This window comes from Lipotes vexillifer, unplaced genomic scaffold (assembly GCF_000442215.2).
Source record: "Lipotes vexillifer unplaced genomic scaffold, Lipotes_vexillifer_v1.1 scaffold180, whole genome shotgun sequence".
Taxonomy (NCBI): Eukaryota; Metazoa; Chordata; class Mammalia; order Artiodactyla; family Lipotidae; genus Lipotes; species Lipotes vexillifer.
In genome coordinates, this window is record NW_006796149.1 from 1103385 (window position 1) to 1118854 (window position 15470).

The window sequence follows — 15470 nt, forward strand, 5'->3', positions numbered from 1 at the left end:
TTTTTTTTTGCCGTCACGCGGCCCTCCCCCCGTTGTGGCCTGTCCCGTTGCGGAGCACAGGCTCCGGACGCGCTCCATGTCGCCTGCATCGGCAGGCGGACTCTCAACCACTGCGCCACCATGGAAGCCCCCAATTAATTTTTAAGCTCCCTGAGCCAGGGGCTGCATTCTACAGATAGTAGAATCTCAATGCAGAATGTATGTTTCCAAAATGTCTGCATTCTACAAAATCATGCACTAAAACTAAGACTTGCTGGGAAGAGTAGAGTCTCAAAGCCTATGGAACTCTAAAACCAGAGCTCTCATAAACAAAAACTAGTATTAATACTTCTCTCTACTAGCATTTTAACCCCTAGGATCAACAGTCCTTTTCAGACATATATTCTGGGACTCTTACTTCCTCAGAGATTTAAGTCCTTGAAGATGCTTCAAATGGAAACCACTTCCATCAGAATTAACTATCCAAAGGTAGCCTTTTCTGAATCCAGGGAAGTGTCACCAGCCCCCTTCGTCGGTGCCCGCAGCTCTCCCAGACCTAGAGAAGGGCTACTTCGCCTACTCAGCCAGCCACTTCCTTCAAGGGAAGGCACTTCTGTACGATTCGCATCTGGTTTTATTCTTGTGATTTTGGTTTATCGCCAGGGCTTTCTCTAGTTTTGTAAAAGTTTACCTCATCACTTCAGAACATTAACATGCTAGGAGAAAAAGTCATGGTCAACCCAACTTACCATTATCTACCAATCCATATAATCTAATTTGGGTTAAACACATTTTCAACACAATGTGCTGTTATTTCTGATCTTCTTATAGCACTCTGCCTCTATAGCCCAAAAAAGTAGTACTAGTTTGCTTAGTAATAGCAGTTGGTAGTGGTTATTGGCTATAATAACTATTGTAACTTACTATCTTTTAAAATGTGTATGTGGGTAGTAGGTGTTCCCAATATGCTGCGGGCCTAATTTTGGCTAAATGCCTATGAAACAGTTAAGTGCGGTAGAGCTAGTTTTGACCATTCATGCTATATCCTTATTCATGATAATGTGGGAAGAAAGAACAACCACCCCAAAACAGCTTCTAAATAGCTACAATTCACAAAATAAAATTCTTCATTCTTAGATTTAGGCATCACTTGAGGGGTTCTCTGGATAGCTTTGTTTTTTCTAGGAAAGAAGGGGTAGTTTGTAGTGACTAGTTGTTCGCAGCAGCGGGCCATGACCCAGAGCAGTTCTAAGGGTAAAAGCTGAAACACGAAGGGCAATTTGGGGCCCCTTGGTGTAGGGACCTAACAATCCCATGTCCCTCCAGCCTCTGAGGGCATGACTGCATTATATAGACGTTGAACAGCGTTTTCTAGTTTACATGCTTTTACACATCCCCAGTGAGGAGGACTTGGGCAATATAGGGTATAGAATCTATATTATAGGTTATTCCAATTCACAGACAAAGCTTTGTCCAGCAAGACTCAGGACTGGTTCCAAGTGGACCACTATCACTATACTGTTGCTTCTAAAAGTGAGGAATACTGCTGTTCCAAATCTTAAAACATTAGGTATCTAAGAAAAAGACAAATGTGAGAAATGACTTCTCAACAATGCCAGGTGAATAGTGTTTTATTCTGATAAATTGCCCAGTACATGAAGAGGGGTAAGGTCTGATAGTGTAGTAGGGGGAATGCTGATGTGAAGGTGGTCAGGTTGAATCAGGGGAAGAAGTGTCTTCACTTTTCACCACTCTAATGCCATTGGCTTTGGGGTTTGAGTGTGATTCAAGTCCAGCGCTGCAACTTGGTGGGTGGACTAGCCTCCTTTTTATAAATCCTTCCTTTGGTCTCAGCTCCGGCTTATCTGGAAGGTTAAAACGTCTACTTTCATCTTTGTCATCTTGTCACTAATGTGGTGACAGACTGTCAACTTGTTGGGTGCATAAAATCTTATATGCCTAGAAAAGTAGTTGAAACGGAATTTAAAACCTGTGAATGACCATGTATGGATCTGTCAGCTGTTGATGTATCCTCTTACTGAATAAGCTTTTGTAACCTATCTTTTGTTACTTCAGTAATACCATTCTTTTTTTGTTTTTTAAGCATTGGTCATTTCCTTAATAAATAACAGTAATATATAAGTATAAATATATTCATATCCATATATATGTTTAGTGGCAAATACCAGTAGGCTTACTTCATAGCAGCTGCTCTGTACCCTCATCCCTTTTGTCTTTTACACCTTATCCCCACTCCCTTCACTCTCTCTCACTTCCTTACAGTGTAGATTGTTTTAACCTCCAGCAAATTCCACCACTTTCTCTCAGATTTTGCATCACAGACATCTAAGAGTCAACCTAGGATTTTGGAGCCTGTAAAATTATGGATTCTTTTTGATAGTCTGAGGGAAGAAAGAAGTTTGTAAAGGTTAATGCAACCATAGAATTTAAAAATTGTGATAAGCATTATTTTGAGACAAAGTATAGATGGAAGTGGATAATCTGAGAACCCTTTTCTCTAGAAGTTTTTGTTTGTTTTTAGTAACACCATTCTTAGAGCATTAGTTAGCATGCTAAAGCTACATTATAGATCTAGTACATTGGGGATGTTATAGAATGTTTAGATGGCTTTGCAGGGGCTGAGAGGGAGATATTGAATAATAATGCTTTGTGATATGGTTCTATAGGTTTCGATTCTTCCAATGTGTAGAAGGGGTTTTAATTGTCCTTGTTTCTGCTTGTGGTGTTCAGATTTGTTTCTTCTACCCTGGCAGACCTCTGCCATAATTCTGTTTATTCTTGTCTATGGAGTATATCCCTCAGTTCTTGCTCTTTCTTTTTTTTTTTTTTGCGGTGCGCGGGCCTCTCCTGTTGCGGAGCACAGGCTCTCCCGTTGCGGAGCACAGGCTCCGGACGCGCAGGCTCAGCGGCCATGGCTCACGGGCCCAGCCGCTCCGCGGGATGTGGGATCTTCCCAGACCAGGGCACGAGCCCGAGTCCCCTGCATCGGCAGGCGGACTCTCAACCACTGCGCCACCAGGGAAGCCCTCTTGCTCTTTCTTAATCACCATCCTCCTTCCCCCCCCCACCCCCCATGTAGCCTTGACCTCATCTGAACTCCAAATAAAGTACTCAGGACGAGTAGGCAAGTACTTAATAACATACTGGTTTCCAAATCTGTACCATTACCAAAGGCTCGTTATCAGATCTCTTAAGTTAGTTGTTTAGATGCTGATCATCTAAACATTTAGATGGTATACCTTAGGTATTACTCATTTTAAATTGACCATTTTTTTTAAAGATACATTTGAAGTTAATGGTTTAATCAAATTTAATCACTTTGGAATGTCAAGAGACTATTGCAGCATCATAAGTTCTTGATTTCGGCTAAATCATTTGGAAGAGAAGCTTAGTCATATGATAGTGATAGCCTGTGGATAAAGATTTGGTTTTAAATCGGAAGCTTAAGTGTTAGTTCAAAAACAGGCACAGACTGTACTAATTGTTTTTCAACATTATTAACCTTATGTAATTTAGTTCTTAAAGACTGTCTTGGTCAAACAGGAACATAATAGTCATTGACCTAGATATATGACACTGAATTTCATTTTTTCAGAACTCAAACATTATAAATATTGATGGTTTTGAAACTCCCTATTTACTAAATGAAGATGTACTTTTCTGGTGGCTAGCCACCTGCACTGTCCTGTTCCATTATGAAGGTAATCAAGGAGGTTGCTTAGAGAGCATAGAATTGTGTAGTAAGAATTTTGTTTGGATAATAGAAACCAGATTATCCCTAACTCACACCTAGTAACCAGGAAGAGAGGCTTCCAACTCTGTGGTCAGGACTGGTGGTTACCATTTACTTCTCCCTTGATGTAAGATATAACACTTTGGTACCTTAAACATTTTTGTTTTAACTTAAAAACTTACATTCATTTGCCAGTCTTGATAATAGGGTCAAAGTCTTTGAATACCATAGATTCTTGGCAAGTCTCGTTTTTGAATAAAATACAAAGGTGAAATCTGATTTGCAGTTCACTTTGTACAGAGTAGAATTTTAACTTTCTGGATTTTAAAAATTTCCTTCTTGTAGTCTTTTTTTAGTATCTCATCCATACTTAATTTGATAGCAATTTTTTAAAATTTATTTATTTTTATTATTTATTTTTGGCTGTGTTGGGTCTTCGTTGCTGCATGCAGGCTTTCTCTAGTTTCAGCAAGCAAGGGCTACTCTGCGTGCTGTGTGTGGGCTTCTCATTGCGGTAGCTTCTCTTGCGGAGCATGGGCTCTAGGTGTGCAGGCTTCAGTAGTTGCAGCATGTGGGCTCAGTGGTTGTGGCTCGTGGGCTCAGAAGTTGAGGCTCGTGGGCTTCAGTAGTTGTGGCACACGGGTTCAGTAGTTGTCGCTCACAGACTTAGTTGCTCCACAGCATGTGGGACCTTCCCAGACCAGGGCTCGAACCCGTGTCCCCTGCATTGGCAGGCAGATTCTTAACCACTTCGTCACCAGGGAAGTCCTTGATAGCAATTTTTAATAACACATTTTTAATGAATCTTTGCAGATCCTTTTTTGATAATTCCTTCTTGCTGTCATTTATCATTAACTCTCAGTAATTATAAAAACAAGTACAACTGGCAAAATTTGGGGAGCAAGCTTATCTCTTTTTTTAAATTTATTTTTTGCTGGGTTGGGTCTTTGTTGCACTCAGGCTTTCTCTGGTTGTGGAGAGCAGAAGTTACTCTTTGTAGCTTTGTGCTGGCTTCTCATTGCGGTGGCTTCTCTTGTTGCAGAGCACGGGCTCTAGGCGCACAGGCTTCAGTAGCTGTGGCTTGCGGGCCCAGTAGTTATGGCTCGCGGCCTCTAGAGCACAGGCTCAGTATTTGTGGCACATGGGCTTAGTTGCTCCACGGTATGTGGGAACCTGTGTCCCTTGCATTGGCAAGTGGATTCTTAACCACTGCGCCACCAGGGACGTCCCAACAAGCTTGTCTTGATAGGCTAATTCAACTCAATTGGTGGGAAAGCAGAAGAGCTAGTAATGGCGAACAGTATTTAGTCTAGGATCTAAGGTATTTAATACTAACACTCAACAGTCTTGAAAGGATAGTTACTTCTTTTTACAGAGGACAACACTGGTACCCATCACCATGTGCATCAAGGGATGAAACACATCTTGTTTATGGTTAGTAGAGTTATAAACATCTTCAAGTTGAAACCTGTGCTTTCTAGTTCTTGCTAGATTTGTTTACTCTGGCTCTTTAGTTTCTAATTTTGATACATAAGCCCTATTTGCTAATACTTAAGAAAGCTTAAATTTAAGGCTGTCTTACATTTTACTTTACCAAAATTGCTATATTTGGACTTCGTGGTTCCCTCAGTGTCAGCCATTAGTACTTTAGATAAGGCTTTATCAACTGTTGTGTTAATTTACAGTGCTTTCTCTGGACTTGCCACTGTTCTGCCAGTTATATACTTGGAGGAGTGATGCTGGTAGGAGCAGTAGAGTCCTATCCAGATCAAGAATGAGAGAAACAGAGCTCAGATCACTGGAGCATTAGTTGATCCACTGCTCTGTGGTGATGGTGTGTCCATAGGCAAAGGTGTGCTGCTTTTTTTCAAGTTGAGGGGGATTGTGCACCTGGACAGGTGTTCCTCATCTTCCAACCCTGTTTTAGAGGTTTGGGGGAAAGGTGGGACTTGCTAAACTACTACTGTAAGCCTGGAACTTTCCATTTGGGGAAGGTTAAGTTCTGGCAACTTAAGTAGGTGAATTCTGGGCTGGCTGTGAACTCCTGAGGGCCGTCCATTCCTCTGGCAGTAGGGAGGAAGCTGGGCAGACAGCTGGCACAGTGTCAGAAAACCAGAACCTGCATTGGGGATCAAGCTTTGCTCTCAGTTGATTTATTTCTGGTGAGAATTCTTTGCATTTACTTGAAGGCAATATACTAAGGTAATTTTGCAGACATTTTTGTTCAAGTTGGTCAAGATATTACCTTCATGAACATTATTTGGTTATTTATCATAGCCTTTCCCCCCCCCCAACTTCGGTGAATTCTAACTTAACCTGGCACACAAATTTTCACTTGTAGGATGAATATATATTTCCTGTTACAGATACCATTAAAAAGTGAACTAATAGGATACTACGCTCTGATAATATAGTGTTTGTTTTTGTTTGTTTTTAAGTGTGTGCACATTTCAATCTTAATGCTGTTCTTGACCCAGATTTGCAGTATCCTGTAAAGGCCAAACAGTGTTTTAGGCTTTGTGGGTCATACCGTTTCTGTTGAAATTGCCCAACTCTGCTGTTGTAGCATGAGAAAATGAATGTGAATGTCCATAGTGCTTCTGGGGCTGGAGTTTATGATTATGGTCGATCTTGCAGGTGCTGTTGGTGAGCAGCAGTCGGTACCCAGATCAATGGATTGTCCCAGGAGGAGGAATGGAGCCCGAGGAGGAGCCTGGCGGTGCTGCCGTGAGGGAGGTTTATGAAGAGGTAAGATGAAGAGTAGCACGTTCTGGGTGAGATTCACAAACAAGGCACTTTGCTGCATACACCGGGGAGAAGGCAAGAAGACAGGCAGATCCCACAGTTGCTGTTTGGTTATCTAATTCAACATTTTAAAGCATGTGACTACAGCTAGTGCTTTGCTAAGCAGATATTTTTTTCTACCTGGTAAAAATAGACAGTAAGTCTGATTGGTGATCAACATATAACATTGATGGCCTTGCCCCAGAGCAAGGTTTGTATTAACTGAGCAAAAATGCAGAGACAGTCCTCATATGCTACAATTCCTTTTCAAATGAATCAAAAAGCCAGTTGCTTTTATTTTACTGGCTTTTTCTTAAAGTTCAGTAAAATAAGGGCACACACGTGCACAGAAGCACACTTGGCCTGCCTGTCTTCTCACACCTGATGAGAGATAGAACTTGCTTTTTACTCAGGGGCAAAACAGCATAGATCAAGTGCCATAAAAACTTGAACAGCATTTAGGGCATAAATGAGAAGTGAATGGTAAGGCTCTCATTGGGTGTTGGTGCATAATTGGAAAGGTTTCTTAGAGACGGGTCTTAAGGGATGAGCATCCTCTAGGAGACAGCATGTGCCAATTTGTTACTTTGCAGTATGGGTTTGAATGGGGCACACACTGAAGTTCCAGTGTCACGGTACTAGGTAAAAGGAACAGGACTGTGCAGTGGAAATGTAACACATAGAAAGAAAATATAAATTTTGTTATGTAGAGGTAAAAATTTTACATTCCATCTTTTTTTAATAGGCTGGAGTCAAAGGAAAATTGGGCAGACTCCTGGGCATATTTGAGGTGAGTTACAAAAGTAATCCTCATCTTGCTGATGATAGAATTAATGATTTCTTCCTTCCTAACAGGCCAGCAGCCTGAACTAGACATTTCCTACTTCTGGCAGCAGCCTGAACTAGACATTCCTCTAAAACTATCAGTAGGCAAGCAAGTCATAAGGATTGGGAGGGAGGGAAGTAAAAGCTGCTTAACTTTCATACACCATTAATTTTATACAGCATTATTACAGTGGTAATTTGTTTTATATGACAATACAGTGGGGCTGATATAGACAGACTTACCTCTTGGTTCACTGTATACAGTTTAGGTATAGACTTTTTAGGAGGTGATATCCTCAGTGTCACCTAAGGACTTAGGCCTCTCATGGATACTGTCTTGAAATGTACCCTTTGCCTTCAGCATGTAACATTGAGTGATACACATAGTGACTTTATCCTGAAAGGACACCATGAGGATGCAGAACTCAGATACACAGACTAGATACTAGAAGCGTAGAATTTTCTTGTATAATTTGTTATGACTGAAGTCAGAATGGAATTTGTGGAGAGGAAATTTGGAAGTGACAGGTATTCTATGGAAGGTGGGGAGAAATGAGGTCAGGTCATGAGACCCAAGCTGTTCTCAAATATATTTTCATCCAAAATTCAGACCTAGATACATGGTATATCAGACACATTGTGACTTTTTTTTCCCCCAAGATACTATTTAAGTGTTAGTTTAGTCCTGCTGGTAGGACTATGTAAATACAGTCCTTACAGATTTTAATTTTAAGTCTTTTACAGGGATTCAGAAAAAATTCTGATTGTACAGCACTTGATAGAATTGATGACTTTCAGAATACAGTAATTGTTAAGAATAAAGTTCTTAAGATACTATTCAAAATTTTGCAGAATTCAGCACTTGCTTTAGCCAGTTAAATAGCACCATCTCCTGGTTAAACTGGAAAACATATTGCGAGTTTTCTTTCATTCTCAAAGACATAAGACAGGCAATGAGTGGATTGCTCAGGTGATTTGTGGTAGAAAAAAAAAAGTAGGGCAATTATCTAAAGTCTTAGACTATAGCAAACAAGGCTAACTTTAGTCAAGATGAAGATGAGCCCCTTCATCTTAAGGCCAACTTGGGTTTAATTTTCAACCTAGAGACAAGGCTAGGCAGCAGTTTTAATATGGTTAAAAATTGAGTTTGGGCATATAGGACTAAAATATCAATATAACATTCCAGAAATGGACTATCCTAGGTGTTATTCTCAACCTTTGCTGTGCATAATTCACCTGGAAGCTTTTAAATACTTAGGCCTCCTCTCAGACTCACTGAATCAGTGTCTCTTAAAAAAAAATTTTCATCCTGGGTGATGAAGTAGATGGTCAAGGTTGAGAGGCCCTGGTCTAGGTTAATAGGGCTGTGCTCTGTATGCATCTTGTGACCCTCTAAGAGGCATGTTCTAAAGGAACTGGGGCTATTTGCTCTTCTACAGAGGTCCTAAAGGAAGCAGTTTCCATAGTCACAAAAGACTGTTGGGATTAGCCCACAGGAATAGGACCTAGGATAACGATGACAGGAATGCAGTTCTTTTAATATAGATTCCATTCCAGTCTTAAGATTTTCTTTATGAAAATTGTCTAATGGACAGAAATCAAAGTGCTAAAAGTTTAGTATTGGAAGCTAATTTCACCATTTTAAATGTTTTGTCTCATATAAACTCACTTTTATGCTGGGTTATATGACTGAGTATACTTGCCTATCTTGGCAAATAGACTATGCTAATGTATGCCACACTGAATTTTTCACTCGAAAATGTGTATATGGCTAGCTCTTGTAGATTAAAATGCTTTTCTTTTTATATTCAAGCAGAACCAAGACCGAAAGCACAGAACATATGTTTATGTTCTTACTGTCACCGAAATATTAGAAGACTGGGAAGATTCTGTTAATATAGGTAAATTCCCTTTCCTTTTGCTATCTGAATTCTCTTAATTCAGATACTACATATGTGTATTCAGTTTTCATCTTAAATTATTTTGGGTTACTTTTTAGAGAAGACCAATATAATATACATCTCCAAATTTGAATTATCTTAATATTGTTCCCCAATATATTGTTGTCTAAGCCATTCCCAAAAACATAGTCATTATTTGTGGAGATAGTTGAGGGGGCATTGTTAATAGTGTATAGCTTTTTTAAATTGGCCTCATTATTTTTTATTTTTAGTAACCAATTTCATACTGTTTTTTAGGAAGAAAGAGAGAGTGGTTCAAAGTAGAAGATGCCATCAAAGTTCTCCAGTGTCATAAGCCTGTACATGCCGAGTACCTGGAAAAACTAAAGCTGGGTTGTTCTCCAACCAATGGAAATTCCACAGTCCCTTCCCTTCCAGATAGTAACACCCTGTTTGTAACTGCTGCACAGACCTCTGGGCTGCCATCTAGTGTAAGATAGAGAGAATTGGAAGGACCTCTTCCACCATGTGCAGTCTCGTGGGCAGAGGCTTTATTATCCTTGGCAAACATCTGAATGACGCTTGCAAACTGTCTGAATTTGCCATGCAGGATTTTCAAACAATCTGCATGTTTTTCAGATGCTCTGAAATCTTCTTTAAAAAAAAAAAATAGTGTAAAATATTTTAATAAGCCAAAGCCATGTGGAATTTTTTTTAGATGCCTTAACTCTGCCCCCAGCCCACCCACCTTATTATTTTGGTTGGCATTTTCACAGCATTTTTTTTTTTCAGTTTTTTGTCCATTTGATGTCAGTCTGTGGTTTTTGTCAGATCAGCTTATTCGTGGGTATATTTTTCCCCTAAATTGTTTTCTCATTCACAGTATTAACATATTCAACAAATCCTTCTGTTGTGGGAATTTACGACAGTAATTCTTGATATTAAAGCAGTCCATCAACCCAAAAACTTGTTTCATAGGGTCACAATTTTGATTCATAGATTCCAGACTTGGACTATTTCTATATGGCCCTATTTTCAGGAATTTGTCAACTCATTTGTCTCAGTTTTCACAACCGGTATTATGTACCTAACTACCTGATATGGCCAATTCCCCTAAAACTCGATAGTCCTTTAACACAAAGTTTAACTCTGTAGAACTGGTGATTGTTAGGCAGGTACAGTAAGCAAAATGCATGTAGTACATAACATCACGAAAAGTGTATTCATGGAATTTGAGTTAGCATGCTCCATTGCCAATTCCCTTCATCCATAATCTCTCTTTACACAGAATACATGAGAACCATATTTCCCTCCATGTAAATTGTTTTTAAAAACGTATTTCCAGTTTTTTAATTTAGTGACATCTCTTCAGTTACACTTGCTGGTTACCACCTTAAATGCCAGTCAGTGCTGACTGCATCACAATTGAGTGAAATGGCCTTCTTGTTCAGCTGTTACAGACCTAGATTGTTAAGGCACCTTAGAACATCTCATCTTCTACAGCTGGTTAGTAGGTACTGTTTATCATATAACTAAATATTGGGGCACTGGAACATGCCTGAATTAAGAATTACTTTGTCTTACACTTGTCTTTATATTCACTTAAATCCAAGAATCCCATCTAAAACACATAAATACCTTGTCTGAAACACCTGTAATTCCCTGACCAAGTCAGAAATGAGGTGGGGCAAGTGAAAGATGATTCCATATGTAGACATTCGTTAGCTTCTTGTAAATAATTGTAACTGGTGGAATATAAAGTAGAAAATAAACATAGTGATACATTTGTTCTATAAATTGTTAACCTTTAAAAATATAATTGCTGCTAAAAATAGAGTGCTTTTACACTTAAGGAAAATTGGTGCCACTGTTTTGAAAATGAGATCTTGTGCCATAAATGCAGCTGAATTAAATATAAATATTAGTTCACAAATTAATGCTGTCAAAGGAATGAGTGAAGTAGAAAAACTTTTAACCAGTGATGTTTCATTCTAAATTATGTAGTGTGATCAAACATGATCATCCAGAATTTTTATATTTTTCTTTGTACAGAGGTTATGTATTCTGGGTGTTTTTTTAAAAGGAAACATTTTAAATCCCACAGATTGACACTTTGTATCAATCTTCAATGGACTAAGAGGTTTTTTCTCAGTGATCTCTGAAGTTTCTTTAAATTATATACTTAACACAGCAGAGAAACTGGATTGTTTTTGTATATAAGACTGTGTACACCTGAAATGTTGTCAGAAGTACTGGGAGTGGGGGGGAGGGCTGGGTATCTTGTATATGATATTAGAATAATGCATGAACTTATTTTATAAACCCTTGGACTATGTATTTGACATGTAAAATATGTACAGTATTAATGTCAGCCATTTCTTAAAAGTGAGCCTATAAATATTGTTGTATAATTTTCTTTGGTCAGAAACATTTGGACTAAGTAGTGCCACTGGGTCGGGTTTTCTTCAGTGCCATTTAGCAAACCACCTGTCTTTACTATGCAACTAGCAGAAATTTGTATAATGCATCAGAATATTTCAGTCGTCACACTTTAAATTTCACATGAAGGGTTCTTCACTATTCTTTTGGAACCCAGCCTAGCAAAATTAGAGGAAAGGCGCTAAGGAGATTTATTTCTGTTAAGAGAAAAAAGCCTACATTTGCAGACTCAACAGTTGAATCTACTATAGATAACAAATAGTGTCTACTGTCTCACCTCTTAAAAGTTTACAGTGTTGGGACTGTCATTTGTGCTTTCTGTGGGGTAGTTGGATAAAATTGGGCAGCTAAAATTTTCAGTTCCGTGTGGCTCCTAAATTTTAAAAAGTTTTTAAATTGATTCACAGACACAAAGTAGCAGCTATCTTGCATGTTTGTTGTTGGGTTTTTGTTTGTTAGTTTGTTTTTTTGTAAACTGGTGAAATTTTCCAACCAGGCACATGCCATTCAATTTTCTGTTGATCACACAGTTGTATAAAGCAGCAAAACTGAAGGGGGAATGATTGTTGTATACACTTTAAATTGCTTTGCATGGTCTCATTTGAGATAATTGGTGTAAGAATCTTGACTTTTTTTATATTTGGAAACATCAAATAAAAAATGGGAATGAATTTTTTTTTAACATATCTTAACACTGTCCAAGTGAAAACTTGTCTGGCATTCCACAGTAACAACTTTACTGTTTTCCCATGGGTGGCCATATAATTATCTCTTAATAGTAGTTCATTTATACACTTCCCTTTTATGATCCTTACTAGTGGAACTGAGTTAAAAGGAACAGCTCACCAGTAAGGTGTTGCCATTACTCTCCTAATGTATGTTTTCCATCTTATTGGACACCAGTCATGCCACTGTGGTTGTCTTATTTACTGCTAGTCCCCTTTCCTAACGGGGTTTGTGTTATAATTATTTTAACAATTTTCAAGGGCTCTTGGCTTATTCTATGAGTATTTTGCTGTAATATGTTGCAGACACTTTCTACACTACCATCACATTATTTTTTTTTAATATTTATTTATTTTGGTTGCGCTGGGTCTTAGTTGTGGCACTCAGTATCTTCGTTGCCACCTGCATGCAGGATCTTTAGTTGCTGGACGCGGGCTCTAGTTCCCTGACCAGGCATCAAACCCGGGCCCCCTGCATCGGGAGCATGGAGTCTTAACCACTGGACCACCCGGGAAGTCCCCATATTAATTATTACAGCTCTGTTTTAAAAGGGTGACCCAAAATATTATTAGGTAAAGATGAGCTTTAGAATCCTCACAAAAGTTCTACTCAAATCTCATTTGGTTTTTGATTAGGATTGTTAAATTGGAGGAAAAGAGAAAACTTTTCTAATGTCTTCACGTTGGAATACAAGAATTCTCTCTACATGTCTCTTACACAGACTAAACACTAGTTGAGTTTATTAAAGTATAATTTGTAATGGATTTGTGACAGCTGGAACGTTGCTGTGTGGCTGATTAGGTCTCAAAGTTTCCATCCAATACCTTGTTTCATACATTCTTAATGAAACTGTTTACCATTAGCTGCACAGTAGTCAGCATCTGCTTTATGCCTAGCATTAGACCTACAGAACAGAACAAGTTTGTACCCTCAAGGAGCTTATATTCTAGTGTAGAGATGAGTGATAATTATTTATTTATACATCAGAAAATGTCTTTCAAGGTGTTAGATCTATTTTTTAAGACATATAGGTACCATCTTCAAAAGCAAAATTTTATATAAAAATGTGATTCCCCGTCAAATACTTTTATACATACATTTTATATGGAATTGTAGAACAAAGGTTGAAAAGTGATCTCATCCCTGGTGCTACTTTCTCTCATTTTTAATACCTTCCTGACTAGTGCCATTGGCTAAATTCTAGCAGTAAGATGAGAAGGCTCCTAAGGGCCATCTTGGCATTGCATTATGTCAGAGACCCTAATTTACTCTGAAACTAGTTTTTTTTTTTTTTAATTTATTTATTTTTGACTGCGTTGGGTCTTCGTTGCCGTGCGCGGGCTTTCTCTAGTTGTGGCAGGCAGAAGCTACTCTTCATTGCAGTGCACGGGCTTCTCACTGCGGTGGCTTCTCTTGTGAGCACAGGCTCTAGGCGTGTGGGCTTCAGTAGTTGTGGCGCATGGGCTTAGTTGCTGCGCTGCATGTGGGATCTTCCTGGACCAGGGGTCAAACCCGTGTCCCCTGAGTTGGCAGGCGGATTCTTAACCGCTGCACCACTAGGGAAGTCCCCAGAAGGTAGTCTTAAATTCCTCTACTTTGATGCGATTTCAACTAACTATCCCAAAAGTTATTCTTCCCAATATGTGGAATACTACCCTCTGGACATCCCATTTCCTGGTTCTAATTAAACACCAGTGCCAGACATTATAATAGCACCGTAATTCTTAACTGCTTTTCTCAATTTTTACTCAAATTCATTCCTTAATCAAATTATTGAAATAAAAAATACTTGGCCATTACTGTGTATCAAGAAAATACCTTTTAATCGAGTTACTACACTAGGAATCTAATCTCCAGGAATGTGGACACAGATGTACCTACCAAGATAAGGCAACCAAAATGGTGAGACATGGAAATAAAATGCCCAGGCCCAAAGGGGTAATGGTTAACTAGTAATATATCAATATAATGGAATATTATAGACATAAAAATGGCATTCAGGTTAAGGATGCAGAGTAAATTGGTATGGCCTTTTTGAGAGCAACAGTAGTAGTAACTATCAAAATTTTAAATGCATATAACCCTTTCACCAATTCCACTTCTGGGGATCTAGTTAACAAAAATACTTCCAACAAGTTGCAAAATCAAAATATGGTCAAAGATGTGTATTGCATTTTTTATAAAACTGGCATCAATTTAAATGTACAAACTGGGGGGTTAAATTATGGTCATCTACTTGATAGACACTATACAGCTACCAAAGAAATGTGCTGCCACAGATGGAGGTCCTTTCAATAGTGCTAATTGAAAAACAATACAGCATTACCTGTTAAGGTCACATTTTTTAAAGGAGCCTGTACAGATTTCAGATTTTCTTTAAAAATCCTGTATAGGGACTTCCCTAGCAGTCCAGTAGTTAAGATTCTGCACTTCCACTTCAGGGGGCACGGGTCCGATCCCTGGTTGGGGAACTAAGATCCTGCATGCCGAGAGGCGCAGCCAAAAAAACAAAATCCTGTATAGTTTTTAAGTGAACGTTCTGAGAAATTTTCAGTGTGAAAATGTTCAATAATCTCAAATGAAAAAACTGGGTTTTATAAGTGCCCAACCTGTATATAACCTATCAAAATATATATGTATTACTATCAAAGCAGAAAAAGGAAATCTGCACCACAAATCTCCGTTATCGAAGTAACAGTAATGTATCACTTTTTTTTTTTAAGGGCTTCAAATGCTTGGCTTATTTACTTTTTTATTTGTTTTTTTTGGCTGTGTTGGGTCTTCATTTCTTTGCGAGGGCTTTCTCTAGTTGTGGCAAGCGGCGGCCACTCTTCATCGTGGGGTACGGGCCCCTCACTATCGCGGCCTCTCTTGTGGAGCACAGGCTCCAGATGCGTAGGCTCTGCAGTTGTGGCTCACGGGCCCAGTTGCTCCGCGGCATGTGGGATCTTCCCAGACCAGGGCTCGAACCCGTGTCCCCTTCATTAGCAGGCAGATTCTCAACCACTGCGCCACCAGGGAAGCCCCGTATCACTTTTTAAAAGGGGGAGGAGAGACATCTC

At 39.1% G+C, this 15470-nt stretch overlaps 1 protein-coding gene across 2 annotated transcripts in view; it reads left to right on the top strand.

The window, feature by feature from the left end:
• The window catches only part of NUDT4 (nudix hydrolase 4), a 14012-nt gene extending 3853 nt beyond the window's left edge, over positions 1–10159 (top strand). Inside the window, exons 2-5 of one of the 2 annotated variants that reach the window (XM_007468200.1) lie at positions 6371–6481; positions 7263–7307; positions 9156–9243; positions 9541–10159. In XM_007468200.1, the coding sequence (XP_007468262.1) occupies positions 6371–6481; positions 7263–7307; positions 9156–9243; positions 9541–9743 (447 nt within the window). In that variant the 3' untranslated portion in view covers positions 9744–10159. The remainder of the gene's footprint in view (positions 1–6370; positions 6482–7262; positions 7308–9155; positions 9244–9540) is intronic. The other variant, XM_007468201.1, reaches the window with a different exon arrangement.
• The last annotated feature ends 5311 nt before the right edge of the window (positions 10160–15470 follow it).